Genomic DNA, 15639 nt, shown 5'->3' on the forward strand with positions numbered 1-15639 from the left:
ACGTGTTAAATTGCGTTTATTTTATTGAGATGGTGATAAGGGACAAGATGAAGAGTAAATAATGTGTGTAATTTATGAGCAGTGTGGCACAAGATACCTGAAGGTATTTCGCTGGTTAAACAATGTTGTGGCCACTTAATGGGTTAGCGGCTGGACACAAATGTGTACCTTTATGCATTGGAGCCAAGTGTTCGAAATCATAGCGAAGCCAGTGCCAAACAAAATCATTAACTCATTACCCAAAAAATGAAAGTGCGACTCAACAGGATTATTACATTATTGTTCTGTTGTTGAAACATGGTTGTATTGATTGAAAACAAAGGTTATCCTCTGAGGCTCCCACAACAAACCATCTAAATCTGAAATTACAAAGTGTTAAACCATGCAGCTTATCACAACCAAATCCCTTCCACACAAGATTTCTTAAAAACATATAATTCTGTAGGTTGTGCTGTGATGTGTTCTCTGGTGGTACCGCGCGCTGTTCAGCGCGGTGTCCAACGTTCCGCTCTACGTGCTAGCAGCTTCATCAGGAAGCTTTTCAGTTTTTCTTTGGTCAAAATCTCTCCACAGCTTCATGTAGAGCAAGATGATGCTCTTCAGTTCCTGAAGAAGCTCCGAGTGTGTGGAGCAGAACGTTGAACTTCACACCGAACACCCCGATTACACATCACAGAGCTTTCTTAAAACATTCCACCGTCGAGCAACATCCAATTTAGATCCCCTCCGTGCCCCGCGGTGCGTAACGTCAACGTCTACTTGGCCTTTGTCGTCTTCTTCGCCGCCTCGTCCTTGCCGGCGTGCTTGTCGTGAACTCCGTCGGCCGCGCCCTCCTCCTCCTCCTCTTCGCCCTCCTGCGGTTTGAAGACGCTGACGGTGAAGTCGCCCGTCTCCGTGCCGTACTTGTTGCGCACGACGATGCTGTAGCGCCCCGAGTCGCTTGTGGTCACGCCGTTGACCGTGAAGCTGGCGAACTTGCCCGCCTCGAACTTGAGCACCAGGTGGTTGTCCGAGTCGACGGGGTGCTCGTTCCGCAGCCAGCTCACCTCGGGCGTCGGGTCGCCCGACACGTTGCACGTCAGGTTCAGCGTCTGTGGAGGAGCACGTGGATCAGAGAAAACGCAAATCAGATGCGTCGTATTGACTCGTGGAAGTCAAGTTGGCCGTGGGCAGGGCACATCATTGCTAGAAGGGCCTGTGGCTCACAGGTGAGCCTGGACATGGGTTGGAGAGCCAAAAGACGGAACGCGCCGTAAGGAAAGACCACCTTGGGGACGGTGCGACATGTTCAGTTCACGTGCCGGAGAGAGATGGGTTGTGGCATGACAGGAACGTGAGAGATGGCATCGGTATAGGGAGGGATTCATTCAGCAGTGGATAGATCAGCACTATTGATAATTACGCTTATTACTTATTTAACGTCGGCCCTATCCATCATGATTGCAAGTTATGCATTGTGTTATCTACTACGAGGTAGTTACCATTCATCATAAATACAAATATTGTAAAATCGCATTTGAATGTACACCATGAGGCATTGCTGAATATGTTCACAACAAATCAAACTCATGTGCCGCTTTGCTGCACGTATGTTGGCGTGAGTAGGTGTTGTGCTAATGGTCGTAAACCTTGGTCGGCAATAGCTGTGCATGTTCTACCTTTCCTTGCTGCACTGTGACCACATCTGGCAGGCCTCCCACCACCCTTGCACGATCTGTGATGGGCAGAAGTGCCACGGTTAATTATAGCACGTCACTTGTTTCACGACCTCGCAATTCAAAATGCTTGTCCTTTTAAAGTGGTAGAAAGAATGTACGGCAAATGCTTACTCTTTTCTGCAATGGCTGCTTGCCTGTAAAAGTAACAACATAATTAGTAAAAAAAAACATTGTTTTCACAAAAGTGATTTCTAAATTTCGAAAGCCACCACATTCTATCCAATATTGAAATCATGGTAAAATAAGTAGAAAGAGTAATAGTTATTGTAAAACATGTTACCCTAAGCATAGTCACTTACTTCAGTCTCTGGAATTCGGCATATGCATCATCAAATGCTGAAAAATAGAACATTTGACTGTTAACATCATGTACAAATGCAACACTCTACTTTCAATTCAATATAGCAGTCACCTCTGTTGTGAGGTTTTTGCATACAAGTGGTTCAACGTACTCCTCGCCTGCCCAATGTTACATCAGTACGGAACGTGTTTGTCATATCCACGTCATGTGTTTTCCAACAACCGGGTGCCCCGTGAATTATTCTGGTCCAGGAGCATTCCCTCTCTAAACACAGTCGAGCTCCACGTGGCAATGGCAGCGGCATTCGTGTTGTTGTGTTTAGTTCTGTCGCCCTTCCTCCGCACCTCCAATTAGCAATGGTCGGCTACATGCGGTGTGAAAGAAGTTCAACATACGTACATATGGCACGAGTTACCACCGCGTTTGCCGCAATGCCTCCACGCTTTCTTCTACCACGAGTTTCTCATCGTTTACGGAAAGCGTTGAACCGCTTTCCGATGCCACTGCCCCCGCGCGCCCAGCATTCGTCACCTTGGCCGGACAGGTCGAGCGCCCTCCTGTGCGTTTCCTGGCCATCGAAGAGCTCCACCGTGTACTTCCCCTTGTCCTTCTCGGCCGGCTCGTTGATGTGTAGCCACAGCTGATCGATCATCACGCCGCTGCGCACGCGGTCTGTGGAGGCCAACTTGGCGTCCCTGTGGGTGGGCAGAGGCATCGTGCGGCCGTGAGTGCAGGGCAGAGCGGGCGCTCTTTTGCCGGATCCAGAGGTTTGCGCGTGTGGGTAATGTGTGTATGTTGAACTTCTTTTGCGCCATACGTAGCCGATCGTGCTCATCGGAGGTGCGGGAAAAATGGTCTATCCGGAGGTATCTGCCATTCGTATGAACACTTTTCAAATAATGTTGAAAACGCTGCTGCATAATCTCTGTCCATCTCTCTGTCTGTGTACCGTCTGCCTGTCTGTAGCAGAGGTGGGGGGAGTCACGATACACCTCGTGAAAATGAGCCAATATAGATGACATTTGGAGGTAAATTTTGCTGTTAGGGGTGTAACCCTCTCGAAAATTGGACAGATTAATCGAACAGTTATCCAGAATTTAGCAAATAAAAAACTGCGATAATAGAAAAGCCTTTTTTAGCCAAGGTCAATGATGTCACGCGCCACTTGCACACATCTCGCCTCCTCTCTCGGCGATGTTCCGTGTGGTGCCACGGGACGACCTCTTTGCGACATCTCTGTGGGACGTCACACGTTGTGCCGATTGATGTCGCCTCTTCACGCGGCTCAAAAAGGGACCTCGCCAATTCAACAACTTTCTTAGAAGACCAAACGTACGCTGGAAAGCGTTGCAGGACCCACGAGCGTGCATGCTATCTCTCCCTCGTTATTCTCTCTAAAGTAGTCCTCACTCTTACAACGTAAATGTGTTATGCACTGCCGCTATGCAGCCCGTGTTCTAATCAGCTGTGCATGGTTAACTGTGCGATGTTTGTTAGAATGTGGCCAACCCCAAAGCAGCCACAGTACATACCACTCTACCCTGCAGCACACATGCTAATCTATATCAGCAGATCTGCCACAAAATGTAAGTATATATACTAAGAGAGTGTGTGTGAGTGTTACTGTATAGGTTATACATATACACGTTTGATTGATTGATGATCCAACACTCACTGATTAACTCCACACACTTACGCAGTCAGTTGACTGATCACTCTTCCGTCACTGCTACTGCCACGCTTACTGTTCCCATGAACTTAACTCCTTGAATCCTCCTCCTGCCGTGTTGAAGACTTCATCTACTGAACTATGATGTTTAATATTCTCAGGTTTTTTCGGTAAAGTCACGTTTTACCTACGTGACTTTACCGAAAAAACCTGAGAATATGAATCATTGCAGTCACGAAAGCTTCAAATCTAGAATTATGATGTTTAATCCACTCTGTCGGTGTTCAACCTCCACACTGCAGCTCACTTCACTTTTGGCTTCTTTCATTGCACCCCTCCACTGTGAACTGTCCTCCCGTTGTCTATTTTATAACCTTAAGATAGCCGTCTTAAATTTTAAGGAACGTACGAACTCATCGATTATGCCTGCAAGAGTGCCGTTTGTTGCTGACCACTTGGTGTTTTGGTTTCTATGGCCAGTGCTCAGCAACTGTGGTGAGTGCACAAAGCAATTGAATGATGTACTAAGCACCTTGTATATTATTTTATAATTTTATTATGTTTTATTTTTTTTTATTTTATTACTTCCCTTCTACGTGACTTTACCGAAAGAACCAAGAAGATAGTAATACTCACTTGTGACACCACGACACCTTGAGGTCCTCAGGGTAATACTTGACAAAGGTATAGATTTTGATTCCTTCAGCAGTGCTTTGCAGTTTAAGTTCGGATGCAGATTCAGCTAAAGTAAAACACACAAACATCCGCGATTAGATTTAATTTCACCAATGCTGAAAACGACGACGTCTCAACACGCAATGTCTCACAATAGCTCGGATAGCGCCACCTCTGACGGCCAACTTACCGGCGATTTTGCAGATCGCGTTAATTATCTGGTCATAAACTGTGAAACAAAAGAAAAGAGCAAATGTCAGCATCGTCCCGGGTCACGGACTAATTTGTACAAATGGGCAAAGTGGTGGTCCTGAGCCTACGTGGCCCTACCTGAGTCCGTGAGAATGAGCGTGGTTTTATCTTTGCCACGGTCGTCCCAGATGACCACCTTGTAGACGCCGGCATCCTTCTTAGCCATCTGCGCAACACGTGACGGAGCAGGCACAGCGAGTGATATATAGCAATGCGTATGTTAGCCAGCAGAGCTGCTGCTGATGGCCCACGATTCAAGTAAACCATCACTCTACCGATTATGGGTGGCATTACTTCAAGATTTACCTTCGTAAGCCCTGGAAGCACTGACATCGGTTTACCGAGACATATTTCCTCTGGTGGCCACCTGGCTGTGCAGAGATGCCCCCTTCCGTGCCCGGTTTATCACCCCCCTCCCACAGTGACAAGAGAAGGCAGGATTTCACCACGCCATCCATATTAGAGTTGGGATATCTGGTTATTAAGATGTCCCGACTGATTATCAGTTCGATTACTCGATTAATCAGACAACGTGAATACAGTTTGGGGGGGAAGTCTCACGCCTCTTCCCACGCGTGCCGCTGGACGGGAGGTGATGGGCAGCGCTTGGTGATGTAATCGGCATGTCCAGCCACGTCACACTGGGCGTGGCTTGTAGGGGGTTTCCTGCCTTCAGGGGGTAGGCTGTGGGGGCAGCTGCGGTTTGTAAAGGTGCCTGAGCAAGCAACCACCACGAAGTAGCTGATTACAAAAGTTTGTTGATTATAAACGAGATCGACGAATCGCCCCAGCTCTAGCTAGCAGTGGACTGCATGGCGGTGCTGTGCACTCGAATGCGGCCTTTGTAAGGCTTAGCAGTGCAGTTTAGCCTGGGCACATTACAATTATTCAACTATTTTTCTTTTTCACCAGGTAAGGCCCATTGAGCTTAGTAGCTCTTTTTCAGAAGCGACCTGGCCACACATTATAGCCCAACGAAGTAGTTATCATGTGGAAATGTATCGCAGCCAAATACTCTAAACGCATGCTTCTAAGTATGGAGAGAAAAACGGGTGGAACTCGAGAAAAATCCACGCAACCACAGTGAGAACGTGCAAACTCCAAATATACAGCAGGCGTCAGGGTTAGGATAGATCCCCACGACCTCCTGTATACCAAGCGAGGTAGTTAACATCTCGCCACCGTGGCACCCGACTGAAAGTACAATAGTGTACACAGCATCTCCATGTGACCGCGTCTCAACACTCTGCACAAACACGGTAAAAAAACAACTTCCGACAAATGTTCTCGCGGTTGTGATGCACAGTTCTCCGATGAGTTGTTTGGCACAAAGTCTGATGTCGTTTGGCTTGACGCCCTTCTGCACGCGAAGCCGAAGGTCGGCCATCGTGCCGAGCAACGTGCAGGGCAACCAAAAAAACACATCAGAGAGCAAAACAACCCCTCTTAGTCTGCGTGGGATGAGGAAGGAGATGCAAGGCAAGGCCGAGTGAACAGCTGTTTTCAAAGGCAGGTCCGTTTACCTGCGTGATTTGAAGCTTGCACACCCCACTCTGCGCCTCAAAGTCCGTCTCTTCCTGCAGCTCACGTTCGTCTTTGTACCACACGATGTTGGTCTCCTTCTTGACATTTGCAACCTAATGGATAGATCAGCGGCTTCAGCTGAAACTGTGGCGACAACGAACACCGCTGTGTTTGTTGACAGTGTATGTTTCTCTATTCTCTGAAAATAAAATAAAAACCGTACTGTAAATACTCGCCTTGCAAATGAGGTTGACGTTACAGTCCTCCGTAACTTCCCAGGCCAAAAAGTCCACAAAGTGAGGCCCTTTAAAAGAAAGTAAAACAAAGCCCTCGTCACGAACTTGTAAAATGTCACACCAACGTCAAAGCACACCAATATCACAAAAGGCAACGGAAATTGCACTTCGTAACTGGCAAATAGAGAATGTCGTGGATAAAGTAATCGCACGTGTTTATCTCAAGGCTTGCTAATGCCTGTGCAATTGTACTTACTCTGTTGGGGCGTTGCAGGGAGCTCTTACCTTGCTTTCGGAGATACTCCCTTCTTGCGAACTCTGACTGCTTCAGCAGGTCTTTGAAATCTGAAGGGGTGAGGGGTGGTTTTTGGTTAGGAGTAATTTATTTATCATCATTATATTGTTTTATTGCTTTGTGTCATTTTAATTCATCCAATTTATCAAATCACTACGGGGTGAATACACACCCTCGGTGATGACATCACAAAAGTGACATCACAGCTGGCATTGGAATAATGGCCACCAGCCAGGAAGTGCTTGGAAGCTGTTTGGTAAAGGTGCAGGCCTGCAATCACTTGGTCAAGCCACTGCTGGCAGAAGGGCTTCCACGAGGGGAAGCTCAAGAGAGCCCCCAAGAGATATGAATTGGCCTACTCTGGCCAGACTGTTTAGAAGAGGTGGGAGTGACCCACACTTTACCCCACCACATGTGACCTGCCACTAGACGACTGCGGTGCGACCCATTTAGCCTGCTGGGTGGACACGGGCGGTGTTTTTTTTCTAGGAAAGTGCACCCTTAAGTCAACCGCCACGCCAGGAGATCGAGCCGGCGACCCTCTGGCTTGCAAGTGTCCAACGCGCCCGCTGACCACGACGCCCGTGGCACCTTCCCTGTAACTGTGGGTCTCACCGTCGCCGATGACAACCAGGCTTGACTGGTTCTTGGCCTTGCCGTCTTGCAGCAGCACGGTGTACGTCCCCTCGTCCGCCGCCGAGAAGTCTTCCATGATCATTTCCACGATTCCCGTCCCCTTGTCGCAGTTGATCTTGTACTTCTGCAAAACCGACGCGCAGGCAACCGGCGCCACGGTCGCCATCGACTCTCGTGAAAAGGTGAAAATGTCCAGGTGCAGCCCTGCAATTGCTCAAGCAAGCCACTGGCGGTGGAAGGGACACCACGAGAGGGATTTCTAGAGAATTCCTGTAGAGGGCACTTGGCTTACCCTCCCACGTTGGCCATAAATCTTTGTAGAGGTGGGAGTACCCACACTTTACCCGACCACTTGCACTGAACCTGCCGATTGGCTAACAGTGCTGCCCCCATTTGTAGTGCTGTGTGGACAAAGGCGGGAACATGTAAGAAACTTGAAGCATTGTTTCAACTGCCGTACCCCACATTATAGAGCCGGCGACCTCTGGGCTTGCAAGTCCAGTGTGCTAACCATCACACGGTGGCAGCATCGCGAGAGATTTATGCAACAAAATAATAAAGTGCTGACTTCATGCACGGCTTTTGCTGAGCTTGTCTGGTTCACTTTGCAACTTAAAGAGCAGTCCCAAGTGCCGGCACTCGTAGCCAAGGGACTGGGCAATCCACCAGACTTTAGACCGACTCACCCCTCCGGCAGCGACTTCCTTCTCGTTGACGACGAAGTGCGCCTGTCCCGCAGGGCTGAGCTTCTCAGCCTGGAGCCAGAAGCGCACCTGGCCCTGCTCCAGAACCTCCGTTTGCAGCGTCGTCAGCAGCGGCACAACTGCGAGCGGGAACGTGGCAGAGTCGGGAATAATTAAACGGTGCCTGCATGGTTTGCTCTCTGGCCCATGCCGCCCAACAGCTATTACCCCAATGCCACTTGCACACATCCAAGCCGTGCCAACAACACGGAGACCAGGACGTTACAGGTGGTCTTCCTCTGGCATGTTCAGGGTCAAGCCGGGAAACAAGTCGTGCTACGCTGGCCTCACGAGACATCTGAATCAGCTTCGTGGCCATGCCGTGGCCTCATGCTGGACAGTGCTGGTCTGTGAAAGGGGGAGCTGGGTTGCCCAGGACCGGTTGAGATATGACGTTTGCAATGTGTTTGACGTCATCATACCTTCAATAAAGTCAGCGTCACAGCATCATCTTAGCACGCGTCTGGACGTCACTAATTGCACGTGACGCAAGCGGCACGGCTCGGATTGTGCAGCGCAAAAGCAACCCGGCACTGGCACGGGATGGCCCCAGCACAGCTCGGGTGTGCAAGTGGAAAAGAATGTCAGGTAGGGGCGTGCGGTGAGGTGATCACAAGCATCCGTCGAGCGAGCCTCACTAAACCTGGCTGCCCCAGATCCTCACCACACCTGGCCGCTCCACATCCTCACCGCACCTGGCTGCCCCAGATCAATCGATAACATGTATTTACCCAAGAAAGCCTCACTGAGTCTCAAGACTATTTTTTCAGAAGGGTTTGACCATAATTCACCATGCTGGTCAATGCAGGTTGGTGAAGGGGGTGGTTGGGTGCCCAGGGCCAGTTCAGATATGACTTGCCACTGATGTTAACCCTGGCTGGGAATCGAACTCAGGTTCCCCACTGCTCCCACCATTCCACCTTACAGTTGAGATTTATTGGTTTAAAAAAGTAGGTTATATTTTTTACTAAGTTACAATTGAAACATTGTTAGGCTATGAAAGAAAAATACTTGGCTTTCATCCAAGCCTTTAATAAAATAGCGCAGTATCTTGTTTCACGACGTTTTTCCAGTCCGTCACGAAATAGTTTAAATGTGTCTCTAATGTAAACCATCTTCGGTGCTGTATGTGCCAGCAACAGCACTTCAGAGCGCATTAAGCAGATGTTTCTTCTCGTGCAGAATATGCTTTATACAGGAGCCTCGCTCTGATGTCCTCTTACCTGGATTCTTGTGGTCATAGCTGAGCTCAAGCAGCCTCTTCAGCTCTGTGGAACGAGAAAGAAGTTTTGCATTTCTTGTCAAAGTTCAGCCAAATCTAGTTGAGTTGTACTGTACCTGCACATACAGCGCAAATTTGTGTATCTGACCATCGTGTACCAGCTCTGACCAATTAACCGCCCAGTACAGCCTTCTATTTTTAATCTCTCTTACATTCACTTGCTTCCAAAGCACAGTCAAGCATTTATTCACGTTCAAAAGCGTTTTCTTTTCCCACTCTCATACACGTTCAAAAGTCTGCCTATACCTCGGTCCCCAGCGAGTCAGATACGTGGCGCTGAACTGCATCGCCGTGCCATGTTTACCGTCCTCATCCAGCGTGTAGCTTGAAGACACCCCATCGGTGTCCGTGACGAGACAGGAATACACTCCCAGGTCTTCCAGGTCAGGAGATTTAAACATGAGCTTCGTTCTGTGAAGTACAAGGAAAAAAGCAAGTTATTGAGCCATATCTTCACAGCAAGAGGCAACATTGCCGCGTAGCTTTCACAGCCGTGCTGCTGTGCCGCGTGTTGTTCCGTCCGACCTCCGACGTTCCGCTCCACGCTCTCGAAGCTGCTTCTAGAAGCTTCAAGAGGCTGCCAGGCATCGCTCGGGGCACAACCCGACGGACACACACGTCGGAGAGCGGCCACATTTATCCACGCTTGAGCGAGTTGTAGATTCGCCTGCAGTTGCGTCCGTTTTGCGAGGTATTCACTTGTTTCCTTTGGTCTCCACGGCGACCCTCGTCTTATCCCCATCGCCAATGTCTTCGTAATTCTTGGACCAGATGAACTCGGACGTCGGGCTCAGCTTGTCGCACTCGAACTCCAGGTAGACGACGCCGTCGTCGTCCACGTTCACCACCACTTCCTTCGTGCCTGCGGGAGAAAGCGCACGTCGGTTCAGATGACGCGATGGCGGGAATTAGCGTGCGTCGGTGCGACAGGCCGCTCAGCCGGATGATGTTTCACACTGTGCGCTTGTCTCTTTAATGACGCCACTTGACATCAGCCACATGTCACATTTTTGTACCCTGCAGAAATGTATATATTTTTTTACAGATTTGCGTTTTATGAGTGGTCCCCGTTACTGAAAATAAGGGGTCACACTTTGCAGCTGCTTTCGCGACAGCTACAGAATGTATAGAAATAGTTTTTTTATTCGGGGAAAAAGTGGAAAACACAGCAGGCTGCGCATCTCTAGGGCAATTGTTGAAGGCAGAGCGGGATTAAACATATAAATAATTAATATGCGAGGAAAAGTAGGATGAAGTGATTTTGTAAATGCAAGTTTGATAATGTAATGCAGATTGTTCCGCTTTGCGATGTATAACATTATTTATTTAATTATTGAGGGCTAAGATGCAATCTTGGGGTATTTCCATACCTGGCGCACCACGTACAGTAATCCTCTTGGCATGGCTGTGGCCGTGAGTAACATACCACTTCGTGGTCTACCAGCAACCCGGAAAATATTCACATTCCCACCACATCCAGTAGACCTCTTACAATGGCCGCGGCTACCCGTCACGCACCTTCCACTCCGGTCTAGCGGCGCCCCAGAAACAAATTGAGTGAGACCCTGCGTATTACTGGCGAAACGTCGGACTGAAATTGTAAATGTTGTGGAATTACTCTCCAACACACCGGTGGGCTGAAGTCGTAGCTAAATGGCACGTATTGTTTACAAGACAAACCCTATTAAGTGGCTGTGTCGGGTAGCGGTGGTGGGTTAACGACACACTTATATTTACGCGATCTAACCCCAAAAAAACTTTATTATGAATAATATTGGTCGTGAAAGTCTGAAACTACTACTACTACGTGTTAAACTATGATGAATAATATTGGTCGTAGAAACCTGCTACTACTACTGATACTACTACGTGTTAAACTATTATTAATGTGTTAAACTATTATGAATAATATTGGTCGTGAAAGTCTGATACTATGACTACGTGTTAAACTATGATGAATAATATTGATCGTGGAAGCCTGCTACTACTAAGCGTTAAACTATTACCGGGACGCGTCTCTGCCAAAACGGCGTCCGTGACCTCGGAGCATCGGCCCACTCCGGTGATGTTCTCGGCCCTGACCCTGAACACGTACGTCGTCCCTTCCACCAGGCCGGTCACCTGCGGGACGCGGGGCGACAGCGAGAGTTCAATCCGCACGCTCGCGCAACGCCGGCGACGCAGCCCCGCTGCGGACGATGTTGGGTCTCCCGGTAGTCCACGGCTCCTGATTGCGGTCATTTGTTGGCGAGGTTACAGATGGACAGTGATCCGCCATTTTTGACAATGCTTTAATTAATCACTGGTACGTATAATACTGACAACCTACTATTTAACATGCGTTCAACTAAATTGAATGACTGTACACTACCCGAATGGTATGAAATCGACGCAACTAGTGGCGACTGACTCACTACTGGGCACAGTGCTGCTCGTGCCTGACTGTGTATATAAAGTTTCCGTTCCGTTGTGGGGGTAATCAGCATTGACTTCACTTTGCCAAAGGGAGAAGAACTCAAAATTGCCACGACTTTTGACCAAAAATGTTGCGTAACACTGAACTTGCATTTCCAGTATCTGACAAGAAGTCAGGTCCTGCTGCAATGCACGTACAGTCTTTGTCAATTCGCTGTTGGGTGAAGTCACCCCCAGGCTGTATGGGTCGTGGGGGTCATTTGACCATACTTCCCCTCGCTGGTCAGTGCAGTGACCTCCACGCTCGGCCCTGATAGCCTCCCGCCATCTGCCCTCAGGTCTTCCCCTCGGCCGCCGGACTCACGGAGACTCTACTTGACCCGATGCGTCCGTTCCGCACCCCGCTACGTGTCCCCGGCGACGCACGCCGGCCCCACCTTGATGAACTTGTTGCCGGTGGCCTTCTCGTTGACGCCCTTCCACTGCAGGCTGTCGTCGGCGACGCCGGCCACGCACAGGTCGGCGTAGTAGCCGGTGACGACGGTGCGCCCGGTGTAGACGGGCTCGTCCCACAGCAGCACCAGCGAGTCCTTGCGCACCTCCGTGACCCGCAGGTCGTGCGGCGGCCCTGCAGCAGAGGAGAGGGAAACGTAAAGGCGCAGCCCTGCAATTTCTTGCTCGGGTTCTGAACTGCTGCCGGAAGGGCCTTCCCTAGAGGGGGGTCGAGAGAACCCCTGTGGGGATGGGAGCGCCCGCACTTTACCCACCACACGCGGCTTGCCGATCAACTTCGTGTCCTGCCAGGGACCGGTCCACGGGTTGTGGGAAAGGCTGTGCGCACGCGTCTGGGGTGACGTCGCCAACGGCTCGGCAATGACGGTGATCGTTCACCAAGGGCCATTGCTCGAAATGTCACCTGTGGTGTTTTTATTTTTAAGACCGGTGTTTCACATATTTAGGAAAATGGAATCATGTACGACATTTAAATTCAACGCGTTATACAACGCGTAGCGATATTCCCGCACAGCTGGACTTCACATCACAGAGAGTTTGGAGCACGTGCGTGGTGAAGGAGTGGACACACCATCTTAAAGTACAGTGCGGTGATTTCACTTCCTGTGGAATAAAGAAAATGTTTGCGAAAGAATAAAAAGGTTTGGAAAGATTCCCATTGAGACATTTCTCGGATTTCTTAATCCAAGTTTGCGTGGATTAGTACCCATGCTTTGGTGTCATCTCAGAAAAGCTCAAACGTTGGCGTTAACACATTTATATAAATTGCTCATAACTTCTACGTCACGGTGCATATCAGAGCGAGAGCGTACGCTTGACTCACGCGGTGTTAGGGGAAAGTTACAAATGGAGGCCCGGCGTCTCTATCGCATGGTGGCTTGCTGCTGTGGTGCCTTCTGAATCCGTTTATCAGTGCGGCTGCAGAGCCAGATTGGGGACTTTTTTTTTATTTCTTTCTCTTGAATGTGGCCACGCAAGCGTTTTTGTACAATATCTTAAACGGTAAATTGAAACGTATTATGTACGTAGCACTGTATTGTGAAGAGTAATAATCGTGTAAACGCCTGTACCATTAGTTACCATATCCTAGGTATTATCACATGCAGCCACCAACTTTCCCTTAAGTTAAAGGAAATATATTGCATCGGAGAACGCGGTGGCTGTGTTGCCCGGTCTCACGCGGCAAGCCGCAGTGGCCGAACGGGAACACGTGTGCCACTTGTCACAGGGGTTCACGGTTAGAACAATCCAGTGGGCCACCCTGGTTATCGCTGCTGGTGCACAAAATGTGCGGGGCGTCTGCTTCACAGCGGATGCCAGAAAAGAGTAGGCCATTGCGTGCCAGCGTTACAGTGGTACCAAATCCGCCACATTTGGAAATTACCTAGAAATTACTAATTTGGGGTACGTAGTCACATCGCCCACCTACTGTGAAACCACTGCAGTCTACGTCTGTGAAACACATGTTCCTTCCTCGGTGATTGCCTCGCACTATATGAACGACAGCGCGGGTACCAAATGCACTGAACTTTTATTGTTATTATAACCACTAAAACTTAGAGGCCATGGAAAAAAAAACCAAAATTAAACTTAAACGAACCTGGCACTGCCAATGTCCATTCCTCGCACTTGATGCTTTCGCTGGAGTCGGAAGCTGGCCCCACGCCAGCCTTGTTGCCAGCTCGCACTCGGAACTTGTACACGAGGTTTTCCTTCAGCTCGGTGACCTGTAGCAGCGAGCAATGGGCAGCGATGGGCAGCGATGGTTAGCGATGGGCAGCGTGAGCCACGGGCACACGGCCCGCGTGGGCTCTGTGCGCCGTTGTAGATACTCGGCGGTCTCCGTGCGTACGCGCTACAAGGTGATCCTACTCGGGGTGCCCGGTGCAACGTAAGGTCCCACGATATTCGCTTGGTGCGTTAATTATATTTTCTTTCACGTTTGATTTCGTGACAAAATATTTACGAAATAACCACCAATTAAAGTTTCTAAATAAAATGCTATTACCCATTAAATTAGTGCCTTTGTCAAACGTTTTGCGGTGTAACTGGCAAATGAAGAAAATTGGGATCTACGGATGATATGCGCCTTACAAGTGTAAATAATTGTTATTACCAGTTTAGCAATCCATTTAATTCTCTAATTCCCACGATGTCATTCAACCACCACCACACTGCAGGTCACCTCACTCCTCTCTCGGCTTCTTCCCTCGCACCGCCCAACTTTATAATTCCCTCCCACTGTCTCTTTCCCCCCAAAGCCCTCATAATAACCTCGGCTCAACTCAACAAAGCGCACGACAATCTTATCTCCCGTCACGACCTTAGACGGTTCCCTCTTGTTGCCGGCCGATTGACATTTCCGTTGCCTTTGAAGGCCCCCGTGCTCAGCCGATGGTGCGACTGCGCGCCCCGCGTGGCCGCTCGCTCACCCTGTACATGCGCTCGCCGACGGCGCGGACGTTGGCCTCGTGCCAGGTCCCGGACCCGTCCTCGTGCACGTGGTAGTAGTCCACGTAGTAGCCCGTGATGGGCGTCTCGCCCGAGAACTTGGGCGCCTTCCACTCGAGCACGATGGAGTCCTTCACGCTCTCCAGGATGGCGAGCGCGTAGGGAGCCGACGGGTGGCCTGCGGGGAGGCCCGGGGCCGGTACGGTCACGGCCGTGTCCGCCGGCTCGACGCGAGGGACAGCGTTTGTCCAGGCAGGCCGCCCGGTGCGGTGGGCGGACGTCGGATCGGGCCGCGATTGGCAATTGCGCGATCAGCCACGCAACCAGCAAACCAAACAATTCTGCGCCCTGCTCGCCTAGCCATTTTCCTAAAACGTATTTTGCAAAGATTTTTATACTTCACAATGGTATTTCTTTATTAAATTGAGGTTTTGTGCCGGTTAGGTGTCTGGCCGCTTAATTATAGTGGAATTAGGTATAATATTCACACACTTGGCGAGCTTTCAGAATTGAATAAATATCTCACACGCCCCCACTGAGCGCGATGCGATGGGCGCAGGCGCTAGCCGGCTCCTTGTGACGAGCGATGGCCCCAGTGGGTGGACAGATAAGCCCCTGGATATTGTAACGCATTACACAGTTGACTTGCCACGAGACTCAAACACCCATAACCCAACCGGATAGAATTCAAGCTGGGATTAGGAGTCTTAATACTGCGATGTACACGTAAGTGCAAGCATAAGGCACTTAAATAATTAATTTCAGCTGAGTCACTCATTAATAATGGACAGCGGCACATGTTTTTGTCCGGGTCATTAAGCATATTACAGTCAAGGGATTGCAACATCTGAGTGTCACTGGCCATCAAAGAGGGCCTCTAGAAACGCCAGTGCTTTGGCAGCAGCGAGCAGGCAGCGTGTGGGCGAGCG

General features: G+C 49.6%; 1 protein-coding gene across 1 annotated transcript in view; it reads right to left on the reverse strand.

Moving 5' to 3' along the window:
- Positions 1 to 5: 5 nt before the first annotated feature.
- The window catches only part of LOC144732852 (myomesin-1-like), a 38722-nt gene continuing 23088 nt past the window's right edge, over positions 6 to 15639 (reverse strand). Inside the window, exons 18-37 of the mRNA XM_078614487.1 lie at positions 14692 to 14888; positions 13860 to 13986; positions 12184 to 12374; positions 11338 to 11452; positions 10031 to 10193; positions 9636 to 9742; positions 9273 to 9317; positions 7993 to 8129; positions 7286 to 7430; positions 6661 to 6720; positions 6376 to 6443; positions 6139 to 6252; positions 4694 to 4781; positions 4554 to 4592; positions 4325 to 4430; positions 2551 to 2714; positions 2018 to 2054; positions 1830 to 1852; positions 1659 to 1714; positions 6 to 1091 (exon numbers count right to left, since the gene is read on the reverse strand). Coding sequence (XP_078470613.1) covers positions 756 to 1091; positions 1659 to 1714; positions 1830 to 1852; positions 2018 to 2054; positions 2551 to 2714; positions 4325 to 4430; positions 4554 to 4592; positions 4694 to 4781; positions 6139 to 6252; positions 6376 to 6443; positions 6661 to 6720; positions 7286 to 7430; positions 7993 to 8129; positions 9273 to 9317; positions 9636 to 9742; positions 10031 to 10193; positions 11338 to 11452; positions 12184 to 12374; positions 13860 to 13986; positions 14692 to 14888 — 2318 coding nt within the window. The 3' untranslated portion in view covers positions 6 to 755. The remainder of the gene's footprint in view (positions 1092 to 1658; positions 1715 to 1829; positions 1853 to 2017; positions 2055 to 2550; positions 2715 to 4324; positions 4431 to 4553; positions 4593 to 4693; positions 4782 to 6138; positions 6253 to 6375; positions 6444 to 6660; positions 6721 to 7285; positions 7431 to 7992; positions 8130 to 9272; positions 9318 to 9635; positions 9743 to 10030; positions 10194 to 11337; positions 11453 to 12183; positions 12375 to 13859; positions 13987 to 14691; positions 14889 to 15639) is intronic.

The sequence above is a fragment of the Lampetra planeri genome, chromosome 2, assembly GCF_965212315.1.
Source record: "Lampetra planeri chromosome 2, kcLamPlan1.2.h2, whole genome shotgun sequence".
Lineage (NCBI taxonomy): Eukaryota > Metazoa > Chordata > Hyperoartia > Petromyzontiformes > Petromyzontidae > Lampetra > Lampetra planeri.